The 18,103-nt window shown below is 51.9% G+C and overlaps 1 protein-coding gene across 2 annotated transcripts in view; it reads right to left on the reverse strand.

The window, feature by feature from the left end:
* Nucleotides 1-18,103, reverse strand: part of LOC125950636 (myosin-10) — an 81,355-nt gene that overhangs the window by 51,619 nt on the left and 11,633 nt on the right. For both annotated transcript variants that reach the window (XR_007468735.1, XM_049678804.1), the window contains exon 5: nt 17,176-17,334. Coding sequence is in view for 1 of the 2 variants with exons in the window: in XM_049678804.1 (XP_049534761.1) it covers nt 17,176-17,334 (159 nt within the window). In the remaining variant the exon portion in view is untranslated. The remainder of the gene's footprint in view (nt 1-17,175; nt 17,335-18,103) is intronic.

The following is an 18,103-nucleotide window of genomic DNA, read 5'->3' on the forward strand; positions in this document are numbered from 1 at the left end:
TCGCATACCGCGTTACCTACTTGGCCATCGGTGCATGGCCTGTCGCCTCCCTGAGCAGACCGCAGCTCACTTTCGTTTACCTACGGCTCGCTTTACCGGAGATTGCATCAAACGCAATCGCGTTGGAGAAGTGAAAACGGTTGTCGTCGCTCATCTGTCAACGATGCACAGGAGGAGGGTTTGAGGTGAAGAGGATTGAAAGTTGGAGGGGGAGGAGGGAACTTCCAGCAATGTCATGGGTCTCGGTCGCATTCGGTGCACGCATACAAAGTGGCTGACTGGACTGGGCGCTGGCCGTTTGTCCATCCGTTGTCCACCTTTGACGAGCACCTTTTCGTTCCGAGAGAACGAGCGAATTCTTACGATGCGGCCATTGCGATGATGCAAAAAGCCTCTGGCCCTACTAACCCTCGTCGTCATCGCCCAACCGACTACCAAGGCCACGGTTTCATGCGGCAGGTTGATCGATACACATCTGATGCAGCTGCCTCGTCGGCAATTACCGGTTAGCCCCTTTAGTATTTTTTATTCTCTCCTGGATCTCTCCCTTCCGGATCCCAGGGACCGGGACCACGGCACTTAATGACAGTTAGGGGGGAGGCAGGTTCGCTGGGGTCCACGATCCACGGCAATGCTACCACCGGCGATCGCAAACTGTGCTAAAATGCCGATCAATTCCAGTGCAGCTGCTCGGTTGTTGCCGCACACTTTGGTCGGCGTGTGCGTAATGAGCGTGATGAACGTTACGTCCGGTATTGGTGCTACCGATGACCGTGCCAATCGGAAGGATGTCATCAATTATGACATCGCTCTCAACGCTCAACGCTCATCAGTCGTGCAAAAAATGACACTACTTTGCGCCAAGTAAGTCAACAACATACCGGCTACGATGCGTTTCTATCAGACCGATTGGTCGTCCGGACCGTTAGCACGCTGATTGGCGCGAAATACGAATAAATAATAGCATCTACCTACTAACAGCAACCGGAAAAGCAACCGAGAGAGAGAGAAACGATGCAACGCACACGATCTATCGATCGATAACTCGATGTCGATCGCGTCGATGAACGGTTTTCAACATCCGATTGGTACGATTGCCGCCGGCAGGCATCTATAGCGAGCATACCCGATTAGCATAAGCGCGAGGGGCGTTGCTGGTGTCCTGCACTTCACATCCGGCCACCATCACTTCCCGTGGGATCGAGGTATGTTGAAGAGAGGGTTCCCCGAAGAACATGTGCTGCATCACCACAAAACATGGAAAAGGAAACAATACCGATACCGCATCCTGCTTCACCACCGTTCGGAATCGAGAACAGGAACGACCCAGAACGACGACGACCACGACGACGACGACGACGACGGTTCGATTGCAACCGGTTCTCTGGGCAGGGCATCGGCTGCAATCAAATCCTCCGATCGCCCGTGAGGCACGAAGAGTGCGAGACGATTGGTTTCGAATTACGAAGGGGGTATCGACAGGAAGCAACGCAACGCACCATGGGAAAGTGAAGGTAAATGTGCTAAAGACTCATTCCCGCACTACTCTACCATGAGTTCTCAGCTCACGCATCAAAAGACTGATCGCTACTCGATAGAAAGAAAGAGAGATAAGGCGAGAGCAAGCTGGAAGGAAGCTGGAAAATCAATCTTATCTGCTTTCGGCGGAAGGGAGCCCCCCCCCTCCAGGACCAGCGGAGTAGTTGATCTCTCACGAAGTGCCGGAAAAAGAGGAAAACGCTGCTTCTACGAGGGGATGAAATATGGAAAGTGAACTGAAGCGAGACCTTTTAACCAGCTCCAAACAAATCAAACGCTTCTCAACGCTCAGAAGCTCGACGCTTCCACCTGACTGCGTGATACGCACCCCAGAATTGACCTTTCCTTCGCGCACCAAAAACCGACGCGTTCCCTGGCCAGCTCGAAAGGTGGGAGAGTGATCGATCGTTTCATCTTTCCTATTCCAGCATTCGTTCCATGGTTCGGTGAAAAAAACGAACGAACGAACGGGTAATTGATTTCCATTTGTTTTCACACCAGCCATCGATCGCCATCGTTATCAAGCCCCTTCCGCCAGAGCGAACGAGCGGATGCGCGGAGCTCGAATGAAGAGAGCGCAAAGCGGAATCCCTTCAAATAAAACAAACACTCACACCTTGTCCACCACGGTGGGACTAAGTGGTTAAAAGGTGGATTTAACTAAAAGTGATCTTCCGGGACGTCCGTCGATGAGGTGCGCTGGGTGAAACCGAACGCCATTCTCCGCGCCAAGTCATCCCGCGTCGCGTCACAGTGACACTTTATCCAATGGCCAGACCAGAGGTTGATGGTTTCCGGGGTGGGGTAGGGACGGGTTGGGTGCCAGCCAGAAGGAAGGTGACATTTAGCGGATCGTATTGTTTTGCTATTTTAGCGGCTCGGTGTGAATGTGCACTTTTGTGGTGGTGCTGCTGCTGCTGCTGGTGACCGGCCGATCGGCTGGGAGTGAAGTTTCTCGGGAAACAAAATCACGGGAAAAACAATCGAAAACATTACCTAATGCCGGAAGAGGGATCTCCTTCGAAGCGGCCTCTTTGTGCCTGGGTGTGTCTGTGTGTGTCTGTGTGCTTGTGTTTTTGGGAGTTCACACCGTGATCAGCGGAGTTAGAATCTAAGAAGCTTGGGAGCGTTAAAGCGTTCGCTTTAATGTGTCAAAGTGGATAGTAGAATCATCGCCTCGGTACCACCACCGCATAAGCCGCATAACACGTAATCCATCAGTCACGCGTACGCCATCAAGTAGCCCGCGTCCAGAGCGTTTGCGTGATGCGAACCTTGCCAGGGAGAAGGAGATTCGGAACTGGCGATGCCGGGGATGCTGTCCGGCAAACGCAAATAAAGCACCAGAAAACGGGATCCAATTGATGAAAGAGCTGAAAAGGGGACTCGGTTTTTTGTGAAAAGAAATAGCTCGAGTACCGTTACTCGTCAAACAAACACATATACACACACACAGACACATATACAGTCGGTTCAAAGGTTCCAATACCTGCCACCCCAAATTGTACGAAACGCAACCTCGGGGGAGATCTGAGATCATACAGCACCACTAGCGTGCGACTCATAAATGATCCTGTCATCAATAATAATGAGCCAACCATAGGTGATGGTGGTCAAACGACAGAAGATCAGATTCCCTGGAGTCGCCACCAGATGACGACGCACGGGAGTGGAATTCAGCCAAACAATTGAGTGATCGCATGAGTCACATCAGCTCACACACGGCCGGCCAGGTGCCAGGTGATGTCATGTAAATAATACCTCGCTCCCGGCCAATACCATCACCAGCAGTAACGTAACTCGCTACTACGGAGAGGGGTGTGACGTTTACGAGCTTTTATGATCACTCGATCGACAACAGCATCAGCGGCAGCAGCAGCAGCAGCAGCAGTTCGGATTTGATTTTCGTCGCGCGGATCGAACGGACATAAAATGCGCTCGCCAATAATCGCTACTGGACTAGAGGGAGAGGAGGAGAAGGGAATGTCCAATTTCCCACCGGTCACACATGATCGGTAGCCAAATCGCCCGCTGCTACTACCCAAATGGCCGCGATCGATAGCTTCATTTGACGCAAAACGCATACACACACACACGCGCGCTCATGGTAATACAGCGCAAATTTTTCGCGAAAAATAAAATCGATTCCGCGCGCCGCATGTCATATTGACACACACACACACACACACACACACAGCACTGCTGGTCACTCGATCGATCGCTGGCAGAGGGAAATGGCGGATTACCAAAGGAAGACAGCTTAATTAAGACCAATACCGCGTTGTTCCGCGACGTCATCGCGACCGAGTGTGTGACGACGACATATTGTGCTGGCTCACGCGGCTTACTAGATTGGGGAAAATGGTGGAAAGGGGTCGTCTTTTGGGTGTTATTTAACAAATTATAGGTTATGTCATCGGCTGACTAGACAAACCGTGCCCGCTGTTCGTGTCCGTGCCTTGGCGATAGTTCGCACCGCAACCGAAACCGCCTCCTTCGATCAATAATTATGACATTTCGGTCGAGATATCCGGCGCCCCGGTGCGTCACTTACCTGGAATGGAAAGAGTGCAAAAAAAAAAGCGGGAAACCAAATAAGTAAATTTGATCATCATCATGTTATCGCGTCGCGTAGCAACATAAAGTGGAACTCATGCTCCATAATTTCAATCCAGCACCAAAACTGGAGCAAATGATTGCTTGCCTCGCCCGGTAATTGATACTCCAGCCTCAGTAGCTAGCATTCGGCAGTGTCTGTTGCCAAAAAAAAAGTGTCCAACATCCCGACAGACTCACATTGTGAGAGTCTCCGCAACCTCATCAGCAAATTTAATGAACCGCAGCTAGAACCCGCCATTTGATTCGTTCCGTTTCATGTTCAGGTCTAGAATAGGGCGTTCCACGGCGATCGTTCTGATCGAGCGGATGTAAACCGTGACCGTGCCTAATGATTGGGTACCGTTTTGGGTGGAGGACAGATAATTTTCCGAAATTTGGCCACCACCAGCCAGTGAATACTATTTTCCCCCTTGGCATGCAGAACAGAACCGGAGCCGCCTCGATTGGAAAGAGGCGTTGAAATGTCTTCCGCACGATGTTTGCTCGTGGTTCTCGAAGTCACGCTGATTGATTTGAGCTTCTTCTTCTTTCGTTCGTAGGTCGTTCGTGAGCCCGGCGGTAATCGAAAATCATTTACACGAGCATTACATTAATTTGGACCGGAAATTGTAGTTGTTTATTATAAGCAGCTAGAAAGTCATCGAACTTTGATTTAAATACGACGCACCAATTCCATATGGAGATCAAGCGCAACCGAAAGCTCCTTTTTTCGATCACGAAAATTGCAGGATTTCTTTCCTTCGGCTGCACTATTAACATGAATCGCATACATAAACCCTATTGAAAGATTGTGTTCGCATTGAAATGTTGTAGCATATTTGAAAAAGAAGTAAAAAAAAACAGTCCCTCTTTAATTGCATTTAATTTACGAACATGCATTACCACTTTACGTTTTAATGATGGCTGACGGTCAAACAGATTAACCACCCAAAAGCAATGCATCAGCCGGACCGCGGTCGCCAGGCTCAAAAAGGTCGCACACCAGCACCAGCAAGCTAGCTGCACGGGACGGGTTCGTTAGGGTCGTTCAGTTCGGTCATTCGCTGCAGCGCTCGAAAGGAAAAAAATAAAAATAAACAAGCAAAAGCAACTCATGCTTCGACGGTTTTTGTCGCCAAAGGAACTCGCACACTCGTAGGCTCGTAGACCACCCCCCTCACCGGTCACCACAAATCGGACACGGAATCGTCCAACCACATTAACCGCACGCATGGGCTCGGGTGCGCGCGCGAAGTGCAACGGAAAATGGCCGCGGCGAATGGCACTACGGGCAGTGGACACCAGCATCAGGTTCACGTGCTTCACGTTTCAAGTGCACTCGACGGCTGCTGCTGCTGCTGCTGCAGAGAAATGGCGCATGGAGTGGTACTCGCTACCTCAAGGCACGTTTTTCGTCAAGCACTGCCCACCACTCCACTCCATCGCCGAGCACAGGCCACTGGATTGTCCGGAACACGCGTACCGCATTCATGGTACGACGCAGCACTACGCGAGCTGTGATTGATGGCGAGCAAATGATCGTAGCACTCGACGACGCTCGTACCGAAAGCAAGCCGAATCATCGCAGAGTGCATCGAGCGCACACAACGTGTTGCTTTTTGGAAAAATTTTCGCTTTCGATTCAACCACCAACGAACGAGTGGACGAACGGACGAACGAACGAACGAAAACGACGGGGTCAGAACCGGTTTCTGGCCGGGCGGGCTGCAGTTCTGGCATCACAGACACCAGCAGCAAGAGCAGCTCCGTCGTCAGGCCCCGAAACCTCAACCTCGCTGATGGCCACCACTGAGCATCATCACCATCGCTGGCCATCGTGAGCGATGGATAATGGAGGATGCTGTACACGGATGGAAACAACCGCGACTCCCCTTCCCCCTCGGCGGCCACCCTCCTCGGCACACCGAGAGAAGGTATAAAGTCCTCGTCTTCGACGAACGCGGCGCGCACGAGCGGTGAAATTTCAGGGTTAATGATTTATGTGCCCTCTTCTTCCTCGACATCCGCACGAGCCGACTGCTGGTAGTGCCCCTTTTTCCTCCTCCTCTCCCAAAAAAAAAACCCCGACCATCATCATCCCTTGACCTCTACGCGATCTAATAATAACATGTTCTACGGCGCTCGAGGCGAAACGATTTCCTACGATTGCCATCATAGAAGGAAGGGTTGGAGTAAGGGGGGGCATTCATTGAGCGTCGTCGTTTCATTCATTCAAAAACCCAACCCGTCCCGTCCCGGAGGGGACACTGTTGGTGGTCCAGTCGTCGCCTAAGCTCCCCCAAGAAACAGATTGCATCCGTTCCTTTCTTATACCATCGTTGATGTCTCTTGTTCTTGATGTTGGAATAATCGGAGCAAGCGAGCGGCTTCAATTCCAATTCATTTTCCATTTTCTAAATACAAAAACCTCACAACAACAAAAACTCCTCCTCCTCCTCCTCCAAGCGAACAAATGAATCGATTCGGACTCGCGGGCCGCTCCTTTTTGGCGGCCAGCCGCCAACGGCAATCGAACGGTACTGTCGTGGCCCTTTCGTACCGCGTTCCCGTTCGCGCGTTTGCGCTTTCGTGATTTCTATTGCTCTTAATTTCGCTCGCCAAAAGCCAACTACTGCGGCCAGCTGGCTAGCTCGGTTTGCCCAACACACACACAAGTCCTTACCGACATCATCACGACATTGGCCCTGCTCCGCCAGACCAAAGAAGGAAGAAAAGCAAATCGAAGCCGTGCCGCGTCCGTGTCTTAATGGCTCAGGCGACGACGACAACGGCGAGCAGGGGGACGAAACGCGGAACGGAATATGTTTCGTTTGGTGCAAAACAAAACTCGTCGAAGCACAAGAGAGGACCACACGATGGCGATGCATGCGGTGTAGGTGATCGTGGGACAAGCCAACCAGCCACGGAGCCAGCGGAAGCTGGTTTTTGTTTTGCCCCGTTGCTTTGCTTCCTCATCCTTTTTGAGCCAGGGGCCACCACACCGCACCACCAGTGGACACAGCAGCCCAATAATAGTTGCTCCTTGGCCAGTCAGCCAGTTGGACCTATGTTGTGTCGTTTCTCGGCCCGTGTGTGTGTGTGTGTGTGTGCGCCTTGGTGCCTGGTGCCAAATGAAAAGAGAAACTTTCTCTCGCTCGGACCGACCGACCGATCGATGCGATGCGATGCGATGCGATTTGCGAATACATATTTTTGACACGCTCGAAAGAATTCGCCTCCCCGTTTTCATCCACCCTTCCCCCCTCCCCCCGCCCCCTCCAGGTTCGTGTGGAACGGAAAGAGGAACGGGTGAGGTGGTCAGGTTGGAAAACCAGTCACTAGCAGCCGATCGGGCGAACGAGCGTGCGAGTTGGGTGCGGTTTGGTGAGACGCAGAGAGTTGGCCGAACCGGTGCAATCGACCACCATTCCCTGGGACCAACCTGCTGCTGCTGGTGCTGCTGCTGCTGTTGCTGCTGCTGCTGATGACCTGCCGATGCTCGTGCTGCTGCTGATGGTGTGAGGCTACCGAGAGACCATTAAAACAACGGCTCAGGCTAGTGGCGCTGGCGCACCAAAAACATTATGCTGCTGTCGCTGCTGCTACGTGCCAGTGGAGGTGAAGGGTGGACTCTATCATCAAGCGAGGCACCAGTTTGGCGGAAGTTTTGCCAGCGATGGCTGCGAACGCTCGTTAGGACGCTGGCGCGGCACGAGGGGCCACCATTACATTGACCATCGGAGGATATCGCCATCAAACTTATCCAACAACTCCAACTGACCGCACCCCCCCGACCGACCGATCGCTAACCGACCGACCCGGCCGACCGATCGCTTACACCCGGTTAACACCGGTGTAACGTAACGTAAAACACTTTCCAAAACGTTAAAAAAAAAACAATAATCAGAGGGTGGAAAACAAGGGGGATGAAGCAAACCATAAATAGTCAACCGTATCCGAGGAGCCATCGAGAAACGATGGAACTGCGCGTTCGGAATGATGATCGCGTTCGGAATGATGATCGCGTTCGGCGTTCGACTGATCGCCGGTGGTTGCAATCAGATTTCTTCGCTTTTTTTCGCCATTTTTAAACACAATGCACCTCCATCACAAAGTTTGCTTGATTTGCTCAAGCCAAACTCGAAGATTGACGCTACCAAAAAAAAAACAGATTCTGACGTTACGCACACACAAAAGATGATCCCACGTGATCTTAGAGCCTTAAACCTCCACGGTGGCCACCGGGGATCGAAGCGAAATCGAAATCGTGCCAGAGCAAGAGCGAGATCGCGATCGCACGCGAAAGAAGCTCCAATTTCGGACGTCGGACGCCGCGTCGCGCGCACGGCCATCATCATGCTCCGAATCCGAATCCGCTGCTCTTGCGGCGAGTCGAAAACCTTGTCGGAAATGTACTTCTTGCCGCCTTCCCGCATCCGCAACCTGCGACTGCGACCGCGACCGTACCCGACAGAACCGAGAAATGCGACTTTGAAGGAAACGCCGCGTAAGGCGCACCACCGCTGGCCGCTTGGTCGCCACTAGCGGCCACTTCAAGAGCAGGCCACTACACTCACCATGGCGACCGAGGGTGCCCGCGGTGTAGGTAGCGCTGGCCATGCGTTGAAAGCATGGCCTGCTCATTTCTTGCACCCCCGGGCCTCCCATCAACCTTGCACATCTCGTGCACGGAGTCCACCACCAGCACGTGCATCGTTGACTTGGTTGGTGCTCGGTGAAGCATTGAAGGAGCAGCAGCACAGGCAGCAGCAGTGGCAACGGCAAGGAAATTGCCACCATTTGGGGTGCCCCAGGCTCGAGTGCGCGGTGCGGATCCAATTGCAGTTTACTGTATGGTACACCATATATGTATGTGTGTGTGTATGTGTCTCATATCCAGTTTGAGCCACAACTAGGCTTTTCCTCCTCCTCCGGTAGAGAGACACAACTCGCAATGGCTCGTTGGTTGGTTCCGTTTTGCTAAAAAGCTAATATCATCACCGAAGTTAACCACCTCATGCTCGTGTTTCTCGCTTTGCGTGGGTGTTTGTTATTGTTTTCTTTCTTCCTTCTTGTCGCGCGGTCGTGTTCGTTCCCTCAGTACACCCTCAACTCGCCACGCACTTGCGGTGGTCAACCTTTTATTACCTTTCGTTACTCGAGGCTTGAGGAAATGTTGCTGTTTTGCTGCAGCTGCTTGTTGTTGTTGTTGTTGTTGTTGTTTCTCCCCTTGTGTCGCTTGTTCCACAATGCCCCAATGCTGGCAATGGCTTATGCCCTGCGTGACACTGTCACTAACCCTGCGGACCGCTTTCGACGAATTTCATGCTCCCACTTGCCCGGTACACAACACTGGCTGTCACACTGGCTGTCACGGAATTGGGCATTAATTCAATTAATTAAACGAATGCGGTACCCTTTCGCAGCACCTGGCGTGCGCCACGACACTCCCGGGGGAGGGGGTTAACCGGGGGTGAGATACGAGATGTTTTTTTGTTTGTTGGTTTCTATCGGAATTCCGTCTCCAGCACCTCTTGACACTTTAGCGTCTGCTCTCTGTTTTGCTCTCCGGTTCGTTCTGACGAATTATGACGATCGGAGGAAGGGGTTCCCACGATTCCAGGCCCCACGTTTTGTGCCGCCTGCTGCGACCGACCGACGGAACACCTGTTTCGTCCTGCCTTTTCACCTCACCAGCGCCGTCACTCTGAAGATCCAAGTAACCAGACCAGAGCTCGTAACGAACTCAGACCGCGTAGGTATTCACTTATCTTCTTCTTTGTAGGCACTTCCGCACACGGAGGACATTTGCAAACTCGCAAAAAAGAGAGACACACACACGCACCTTGGCACAAACACACACAAAGACACGGGCGGACACACCCCTAACAGAGGATCCTCGGGTTTTTTTTTATTTCGTTTGGGGCGGCAGTAAAATGGTTTTACAATTTCTTCGCTCCTTGCTTCTTCTTCTTCTTCTTCTTCTTCTTGTTCACCCAAAAAAAACCAACAAATTCTCTTTCTCTTATTTTTCGCACCACCGTCGTACGCTCATCAATGTGCAATTTCTCCGACTGGGCGGCGGTGGTGACAGCGGCAACGGCAGCAACATGTCAAGCTTCACTGGCCCCACTGGCCGCATATGCATTATTAATGCGCATGCCAATCGGTTGTAGCGTCACCATCGAGGAAAACGTGTGTACGAACGAAGGAACGAACGAACGAACGTGTGTGCGGTCACTTCCGTGGTCCGGGGCCCTGCATTTACACACCGGGGGGCAGGCGATAGTTTGGCTTCCACTTTGTTGCGCCTTATAGAGCAGCCTACACTTGGTGCGTGGCGTTGATTGTTACGACGCCGTCCGCATAGCACGTAAGCCACCGAAAAGGATTCGTACCGAGGACTGAAGCTTTCCAGCCTAAGCTATACCATCGAACTGTGGTCACTGTTATTCGCACCAGTACGTCCTTCACTGCTTTAGACGACAATTGTAAGGATGGAGATTGATAGGAAATACAACGCACCAAACACATCAAACGTCTAAACACCCGAAAACACCTTCAGCAAAGCTTTTTTAGCGGCCAAACGATCCCTAGACAGTGCACCGGTCCGTCCACGATCGCGATCCCCTTCAAACTAAGCGCGAGAGATGAGGCCCGAGAGATGGATACCAGCGGCCATAACCCTTTCATGCCAAGCAAACAACCAACCTGCACCAGCGCCACGGCAGGTTGGCGTTCGATCGCGTCGTGTGCTGAGAGAGACCGTCCGGAGAGAAAACAATACGCTGGAGTATGCTGGTCCGCGTGTTTTAAGCTCTCTCTCTCTCTTTTCTTGCGTTGTTTGTTTGTTCGGCGTCGAGAGCGACCGCTCACGCAATGGCCGAGCGATGAGAAAAGGATTTAAGCAGAGAGATAGAGAAAGAGAACCACCCAGACGCCGTGAGAGAGAGAAAGCATAAAAGTACATAATGCTCGACGAAGGTGCAGCGATGCACCGAGCAAGGATCGCGATCGCCACACGCTCCGCCATGTGATCAAGTTTAATGGCGAAAAACTCGATCTAGTTCTTGAAGGGTGCGATGGAAAATTAAAACAATTAGCCGCTTCTACCTAATACAGCAATGCTACGGTGCGTGTGCAATGCTGTTGCTTCATTCATTACCTTTCCCTCACCTTTCGAGTTCATTTGCATTCAGTCCGTATACGCTGCCGGTGAGCTGGGCAGGTGAATATTAAAACCTCTCGGGATAGAAGCTTTCAATGAGAACGTTTTCGCCGCGCAGCAAACGCGAAAGCATAAAAACGCATTCTCTCATGCACCGCCGAGAGAACCTATCCGCGTGCGTGAGAACGTTTTAACGAAACCGGCGAACCGCGTTCTGTGCCAATGCATTCTTTGGGGTTTTGCACCCACCATTGAGGCAGCATAACGTTGTTCTCGGTGTGTAAACCGTTTACCGGTTGCCGCGATGTCATCGTTTGCCAATTGGAGCGTCATTTTTCCCTTGAAGTTAATTGATTATCTCTCGGGAATTGGCGAATGGGGCGCCAACGTCTGGTTCATTTCTGTTGTAGAACATCGAACGGTAAATTGATATAATTAAGCCCGGTGATTATTACGTAAGCTTATCCCGCACAGCTGTGACTAATGAAATTCGTGTGCATGAGAGACGAAAATCCCAAAGCAAGAGGCCATTCTTTCCGCAATCATCTTACCATTCTTGGATCTAAGACTAGATCATTACCCCACAAGCCTCATAAAACCATACGCGACACAATAATTGGCGACGAAGGAAAAGCACGCTATTAAGAGCAACAGCATCGTGTAACTTCAACAACATTAACGCATATCCTACACCGCCTCCAACCCGGCGGTGTCATAATCGTTTCAACGATCGCTTATCGCGAAAGACGCGATGATGGAAAAATAATTAATCCCTTGGCCGACGCCTTTGTGGGGCTAGAGTGGAATCGATCATAATAGCGAATGTTGGTTCGCCTCTCGAGTAGATAACGATGGCAGCCTCAGACCCCCCGCCCGCATTCCCATTCCCATTCGCACGTACCACTCCAGGCCACACACCGACGCATGTAATCCATTTTCAAAGCCCGGCCTTATTTAACTGCGCGACGATCGGTGGTCGGAGAAGAAATGGGGAAAAGCAGGTTTCGGATCGTGACCCCCTCTCTCTCTGGATCGTGGCTAGTGCAAACGATATGGTGCGATGAGCTGATTATATGCCCAGCTAAGCGAGATAAGTGAGAAGCGAAATATGACAAGTTTTGCACGTCCTTCGCGCGACCACCATTCGCCGCGTATCCTGCGCGCGATCAATCAATGCTGCATAATCGCATCGTTGGTGTGCTGTGCCACGGCTAGTCAAGGGATAAGGAGGGGCTGATAGGTGTCCGGATGGAGCGTGACAAATGATCGAATATCGGGATCTCGTAGCCCTGGCCTGGTATGAGTGGACAGATCGCTTCCGGTATGCTGATAGTTGCAGAAGGATTGAAGTAAACCATGAAATAGGTGCATAAATAAAGGATAAAATGTTTAACCTTCTGTGCTGCACTCTTTAAAGACTTAAAGTTTCGCAAACGAAATACCGGTTATCATAACCACATCTAATCACCATCTAATGATTATCAAAACAAAACACTGCGATGAAGCAATCGGTAAGAACTTACCGGCCTCCTCCGCAAACACAAAAACAATACAATTAGATAACGTCGCCATCAGATAAGCGCATCCCTTAATGATGGATAACAGCTCATCACTGGGTACCGTAGCATCCAACACATCGCGGCGTTGATGCAGCAGTCAGACTTGAACCCAGAAACCAGAAAAAGAAAGTGCCCTGGCCCACCTGTCGGGTCCACATAACCTCACACACATAACGCATCTCTTCTGCTGTCGGTCGGTCGCGTTGCGAGCTTTCGCTGTGACCGCGAGAACCGCGCATGGGAATACCCGCGGTACACGGTACACGCATCTCGGTGAGATGAGAAAACCGATGGCGCGTACACCCCGGTGCACATGCGGCCGGTTTGACAAAATACCACGCACCCGACCGCTCTCGCTCTCACTTCACCTGGAACGCACTCGGATGCAAGCTATTCTATTGGCGCGAATTGGTTCACGATTAAATCATAGCGTGTCTCCCCCCCTTCGCTTCTGGCCGGTACCATCGATTACGCCACCAAAGCCCGACGACGACGATGATGACGATCGCGTTCCCATTGCGCACACCATGGACTGGCCTTCGCGAGCACGAGCCTCGGTAACGCGTAATGCTTGCATTGACAGTTTCACATACTTCTCTGCATGTTGGCAAACTATGCGCGATCGCTGCAATCCCTTCCCGGCCCCCGCGGTGGTTTCGCTGCGACAGATCGAGATCGATGCAAATTAGTTTGCGTTCAATCGCTGCTGCTGCTGCTGCTGCTGCTGCAACTGCTGGACGCTGGTCAGAGACATCGACTCTGCTGTAGCACATGATGCACAAACACTGTGCAGCAGTCAAGCAGTCGTTCGCTTTCTTCCCACATTTCCCACAACCATCGTGTTGCCGTGTGTTGCTGCAAGCCTCGGATCGGCGAAACAACGGAACTGGGTGCTGCGCAAAACAAAAAGCGGACAAAAAATCGCCGGAGAAAAACTCACTTTTTTATGGCTCTTACCTCGATGCACACACACGCGCACACACAGCCGGTGTGTTTTATGACATGATGCCACCTTGCCTGGGTGCTTTGTGCCACCCAGAAACGGCCGTCCCGGGGCCCGGGGCCGCGGGGGGTTCCCAAAGCTTTGCCAATCGAATCCGTCCGAAAACGCGCTGGTTTGCGCAGAGCGTCTTGGGACCTGGGACCACGCTATCGTCCATTACAAGTCTGTGCACCACGAGTTCAAGCGTATGGCGCAGAGTCCCGAGAATATTATTTAATCGCAAAACTGGTCCATAAATTGCACGGACCGGAGCGGCGAGGATCGTGTGCTGAGTTCACAAACGCGTTCAGCGTCTGCTCGGGAGTAACGGGGTGCTCCCTTGCTCCAGACACTCGATGACACTCTAACCATTGAATGGCGCGTCAGCTTGCGGCCGCTAGGGAGAGTCCTCGCCCGCTGTTCACTGTTGCCGGTCACGCACGAGGCGCACCGGTCGTCGGCGGCAGAAAGAGAAGCATCCACGATCCGCGATCCGCGATCCGGGACTCGATGATAAATTATATCATTTCGAATTCCGATTTCGATTTCGAACGCATCGGTCGATGACATCCGACCACCGACCGTCATTAATCGTGAGTACGCGGAGAAGGGGGGTTCGACATTTGCCAGGATGCAGAGACGAGACAATTTAGCGAAAGGAGCGCTCCTTTCGTTCGATTTGAAGCGCTCTCGAATGATGAAGATGAACCGTCTTCTAATACAAACACTAGACGGTGTTCTAGCGATCGAGCATGCATGCTTCTTCTTACCGTTCGCTCATCGATCATGAAATGAGCACCGACGGCCATTAAGCCCTCCCTCTAGAGCTCTGTATAATGCCTATCGCAACCCAACAACCTCACAGCTCACCTCTCTCCTCGGACGGACACACATTTGAAAGGCGCCACAAGGAAAGTGACGCAGATAATTGCCAATCTTCCCAGCATCGTCGGTCCCAGCAGGTTGCCCGGTGACACTTCGCAGGCAAATGGGGATCCCAGGTGTTTTGCATCACCACTAGAGCCCCAAACTCCAGCTCCAGCAAATGGTCTAGATCAACGGTACCACCAAAAGCTAATGAAACGCGCGCACCGGCCGGTCACTAATCGCTCAACTCATTTTGTTTACCGTCGTCCATTTCGAGTCGAGCGCGATCCACATTAAGTTTGGATTCCGTTTGTCGTCGCTCCCCCCAAAAGTAAACCTTCGCGATGATAGCCAAGCGCTCTCTACATAGGAGAAAGCAGTCATCACCATCACCCTACGGGTATCCATCCTCGGCACTACCCGGCACTGATTATACCAACCGAAAAATAAGGGCTTCGCGTACTTAAACAAAATGGGCGATTTAGAAAGAAAATTCGACACCCGTCTGCCCACCATACCTCCATCGACAATCAGCAACAAATACACCACGGAGCACCATGGAGCAGCATAATGTCGCACGCAGCAGTCCCAGCAAGAAGGGCCTCTATAGGCACGGTACTGAAAGTGAAACCCCCTTTTTTGGTGCTTCTGCATGGTCAGCACTAACCGTCGATTATCAGCTGAGTACGGTCCGGTCCGGGAAGAATATCGGATGCACTTTCCCTTAAGGGCCACTCGCCGGCCGTTATGCCAGGCTAAGATGAAAGTGACCAACCGTGCTGCCAACCAGGTACGGCACACGGCGTGATCACACGACAAACACAGACATCTACCCCACCTTTTACGCTGAAAGTAGGAGGAAAGTGTTGCGAAAGGTTCCAATCAGTGGCGACGGCGTTTTCGGGCGTCTCTATCGGCAGACCTGGACATACACACACTCGCGCACGCGGTGGTTGGAGCACCGTTTACGAAATCCACTTCATTTATGCTCGGCCACCTGCCCTGGAGCTGATCATCCCTTTCCCTCTCCTGCCGAAAAAAAACACCATGATGCACCAATTGATGATGGTTTCATATTTCACCGGAGATTAAACACAATCGGTTTGTTCAATCGGTCGGTCGGATTGATCGACATACTATGGAGTTACCTCATCCTCCTCCTCCTCCCCGCCCTCGGGAGAGTGGCAAAGCCATGGGCACGCCGGAAGGAAGTTGCATAGGACCGCAGCGTCAGCGATCGGCGCTCAATTAGTGGGAGCCTCCGAGAGGGCCGTGCCTGTGACCAATTGCTAAGTGGAGTTTGGTGGCGATAGGGTGCCCGGACCTCCAGCGCGATTGCCTATTGATTGGTGATTAGTAGTAGGATGTACCAGATGATCACACGACATCGCCGATCCGCCGGTCGGTCAGACGATCGCCTTGGTCAATATCTTCATCGACCACCTCGACGGTGGGAACTGCCATGTGTTGGGGATCATGTTGTAACTAATTTGTCGTCGGTGCGGCGGTGCGAAGGATGTTGAGTAAATGGAGCTGATGGCATCGGAAAGAAAGCGACCATGAGTTATGCTCTCGCCCGTGCACCGCACTCGAGGTTCCTACCAGTTGATGGTCGTGGTGGATCATAATGAGGGTCGCATGTGCTGCCGGATTACTCAATCTGAGTATAATATTAGTCAAACGCTTTACTGCTATAATGATCGACTATGATTGTCCAGTCCATAGGGCACACCGGGAACAAAAAGAGATCTCGATCCGCATTAGAAGCAGAGACAGGTTACGAGTAACAAAGCGGGGACTACTTGAATGTCTTCATTTGTCATACTCTGCACTGCATCCGCTCGCTTGACCACCAGCGCATCGCACAATGTCTGGGAACATGTTCTGCGCAATTACTTGAACGCATCTGAACGCACCAGCACAATCCGAATAGGCCGAATACATTCTGACACGATACCGTTACGCGTATTACCCGTTTGTGACAAAAACCCGGCCCGGGGCCTGCCCATCGTACAACAGCATCAGAGTGCAGGAGTAGGAGTCGCGAGCAAGATTAATGCAACCCATTTCGACCACGTCAGCTACTGCCGGACGCACACAGGAAATGATTTACCATTTGACTGGAATAATCGTGACATCAACATTAACTGCCGGTGCCCGGTGGGAGTCGAAAGGAAGATCATACCCCGGCCATGCCATGGCCATTTCGCATAATTCGCCCAAAACCCGGTGCAGCCCAAACACCGCGTGCACGCTCGGTGGCTAACGTGGCTTTCGTGATCTGCATTTCATGCTCTATCGCAATCCGGTGTGCGTTGGAGCAGATCTCACCGCCGCCGACGTCGACGTCGCCGCCGCCGAAGACGACGAGACAAAAGACAACGATCCAAGGGACGGTGTCAACCAACGCCGTTGACGCGCCAAACAGCGACCATCGTTAACGGTCACCAGAAGTCACTCACCTCGTGCGATTGCTGAGCGGAATTTTTAGCAGCCTTTCTCTCCTTGCGACATCCGCCACCGGCTCCGACAGCCGGCGTCGATGCAGCTTGTTGCTGTTGCTGCTGCAGCTCCTTCTTCAGCTGGCCTATGTTGCGTTCCTTCGACTTTAGCTCCTCCAGCTGTGGGGGAAGGGAAGAAGGGAAGAATTTCGGTTAAATAACGCAACGCAATGCTCAGAACTCTTAGAAGAAGTAGGTTAACGTGGGTCTCGTTGGCGCCTCAGCGTGTTGCGGTTCGATTTTCCCAGAACTCCCCCCCCCCCCCCCCCCCCCCCCCGGTTGGCCGGTTGGCTTACTGACTGACTGCCTGACTGACCATGGAATGCGCACGGGAGAGTTAGTGGGGGCGGGGGTGAGGAGGTCTCACCAGATTCCCGTGCCAATTGAAACGAAAGATTTATTGGATCAATCCGTCCATGGCGTCCATGATGTAATTCAGACCCGACACCACGAGCTAGCTAAATTGGTCCGCCATATACTAACTAGCCTCTCAAAAACACTAGCTGCTGTTCTGTGAGACACAACGGTCCGAGAATCCGAGAATGGTTGCTCCAAATTAGGCTAATTACGGTGGACTGATTGTAAAATGGTGGCCAGCGTTTCGTTCGCTCACTTTATTAGCAGCTCGATGCAACCATCCGAGGTCTGCGGTTATCTAATTTTGGACGTTAAGGAAGCTTCAGGTGGTTGCAATAGGTACCATCTCCAACATATCTAGAAGAAAGATAAGCGAGATGAGCTACAAAGTCCAAAGAAAACACAAAGAGAAGAGAATTCAAATTCAAACCCAGACAGTTCAGGAACAAAAAAAGGAAGGATCTCGAGTTCTAACCGATCACCGTAACCGTAAGATCCCACACTTTATGCTCCGCATGACTCACCAACCGGA

This window comes from Anopheles darlingi, chromosome 2, assembly GCF_943734745.1.
Source record: "Anopheles darlingi chromosome 2, idAnoDarlMG_H_01, whole genome shotgun sequence".
Taxonomy (NCBI): domain Eukaryota; kingdom Metazoa; phylum Arthropoda; class Insecta; order Diptera; family Culicidae; genus Anopheles; species Anopheles darlingi.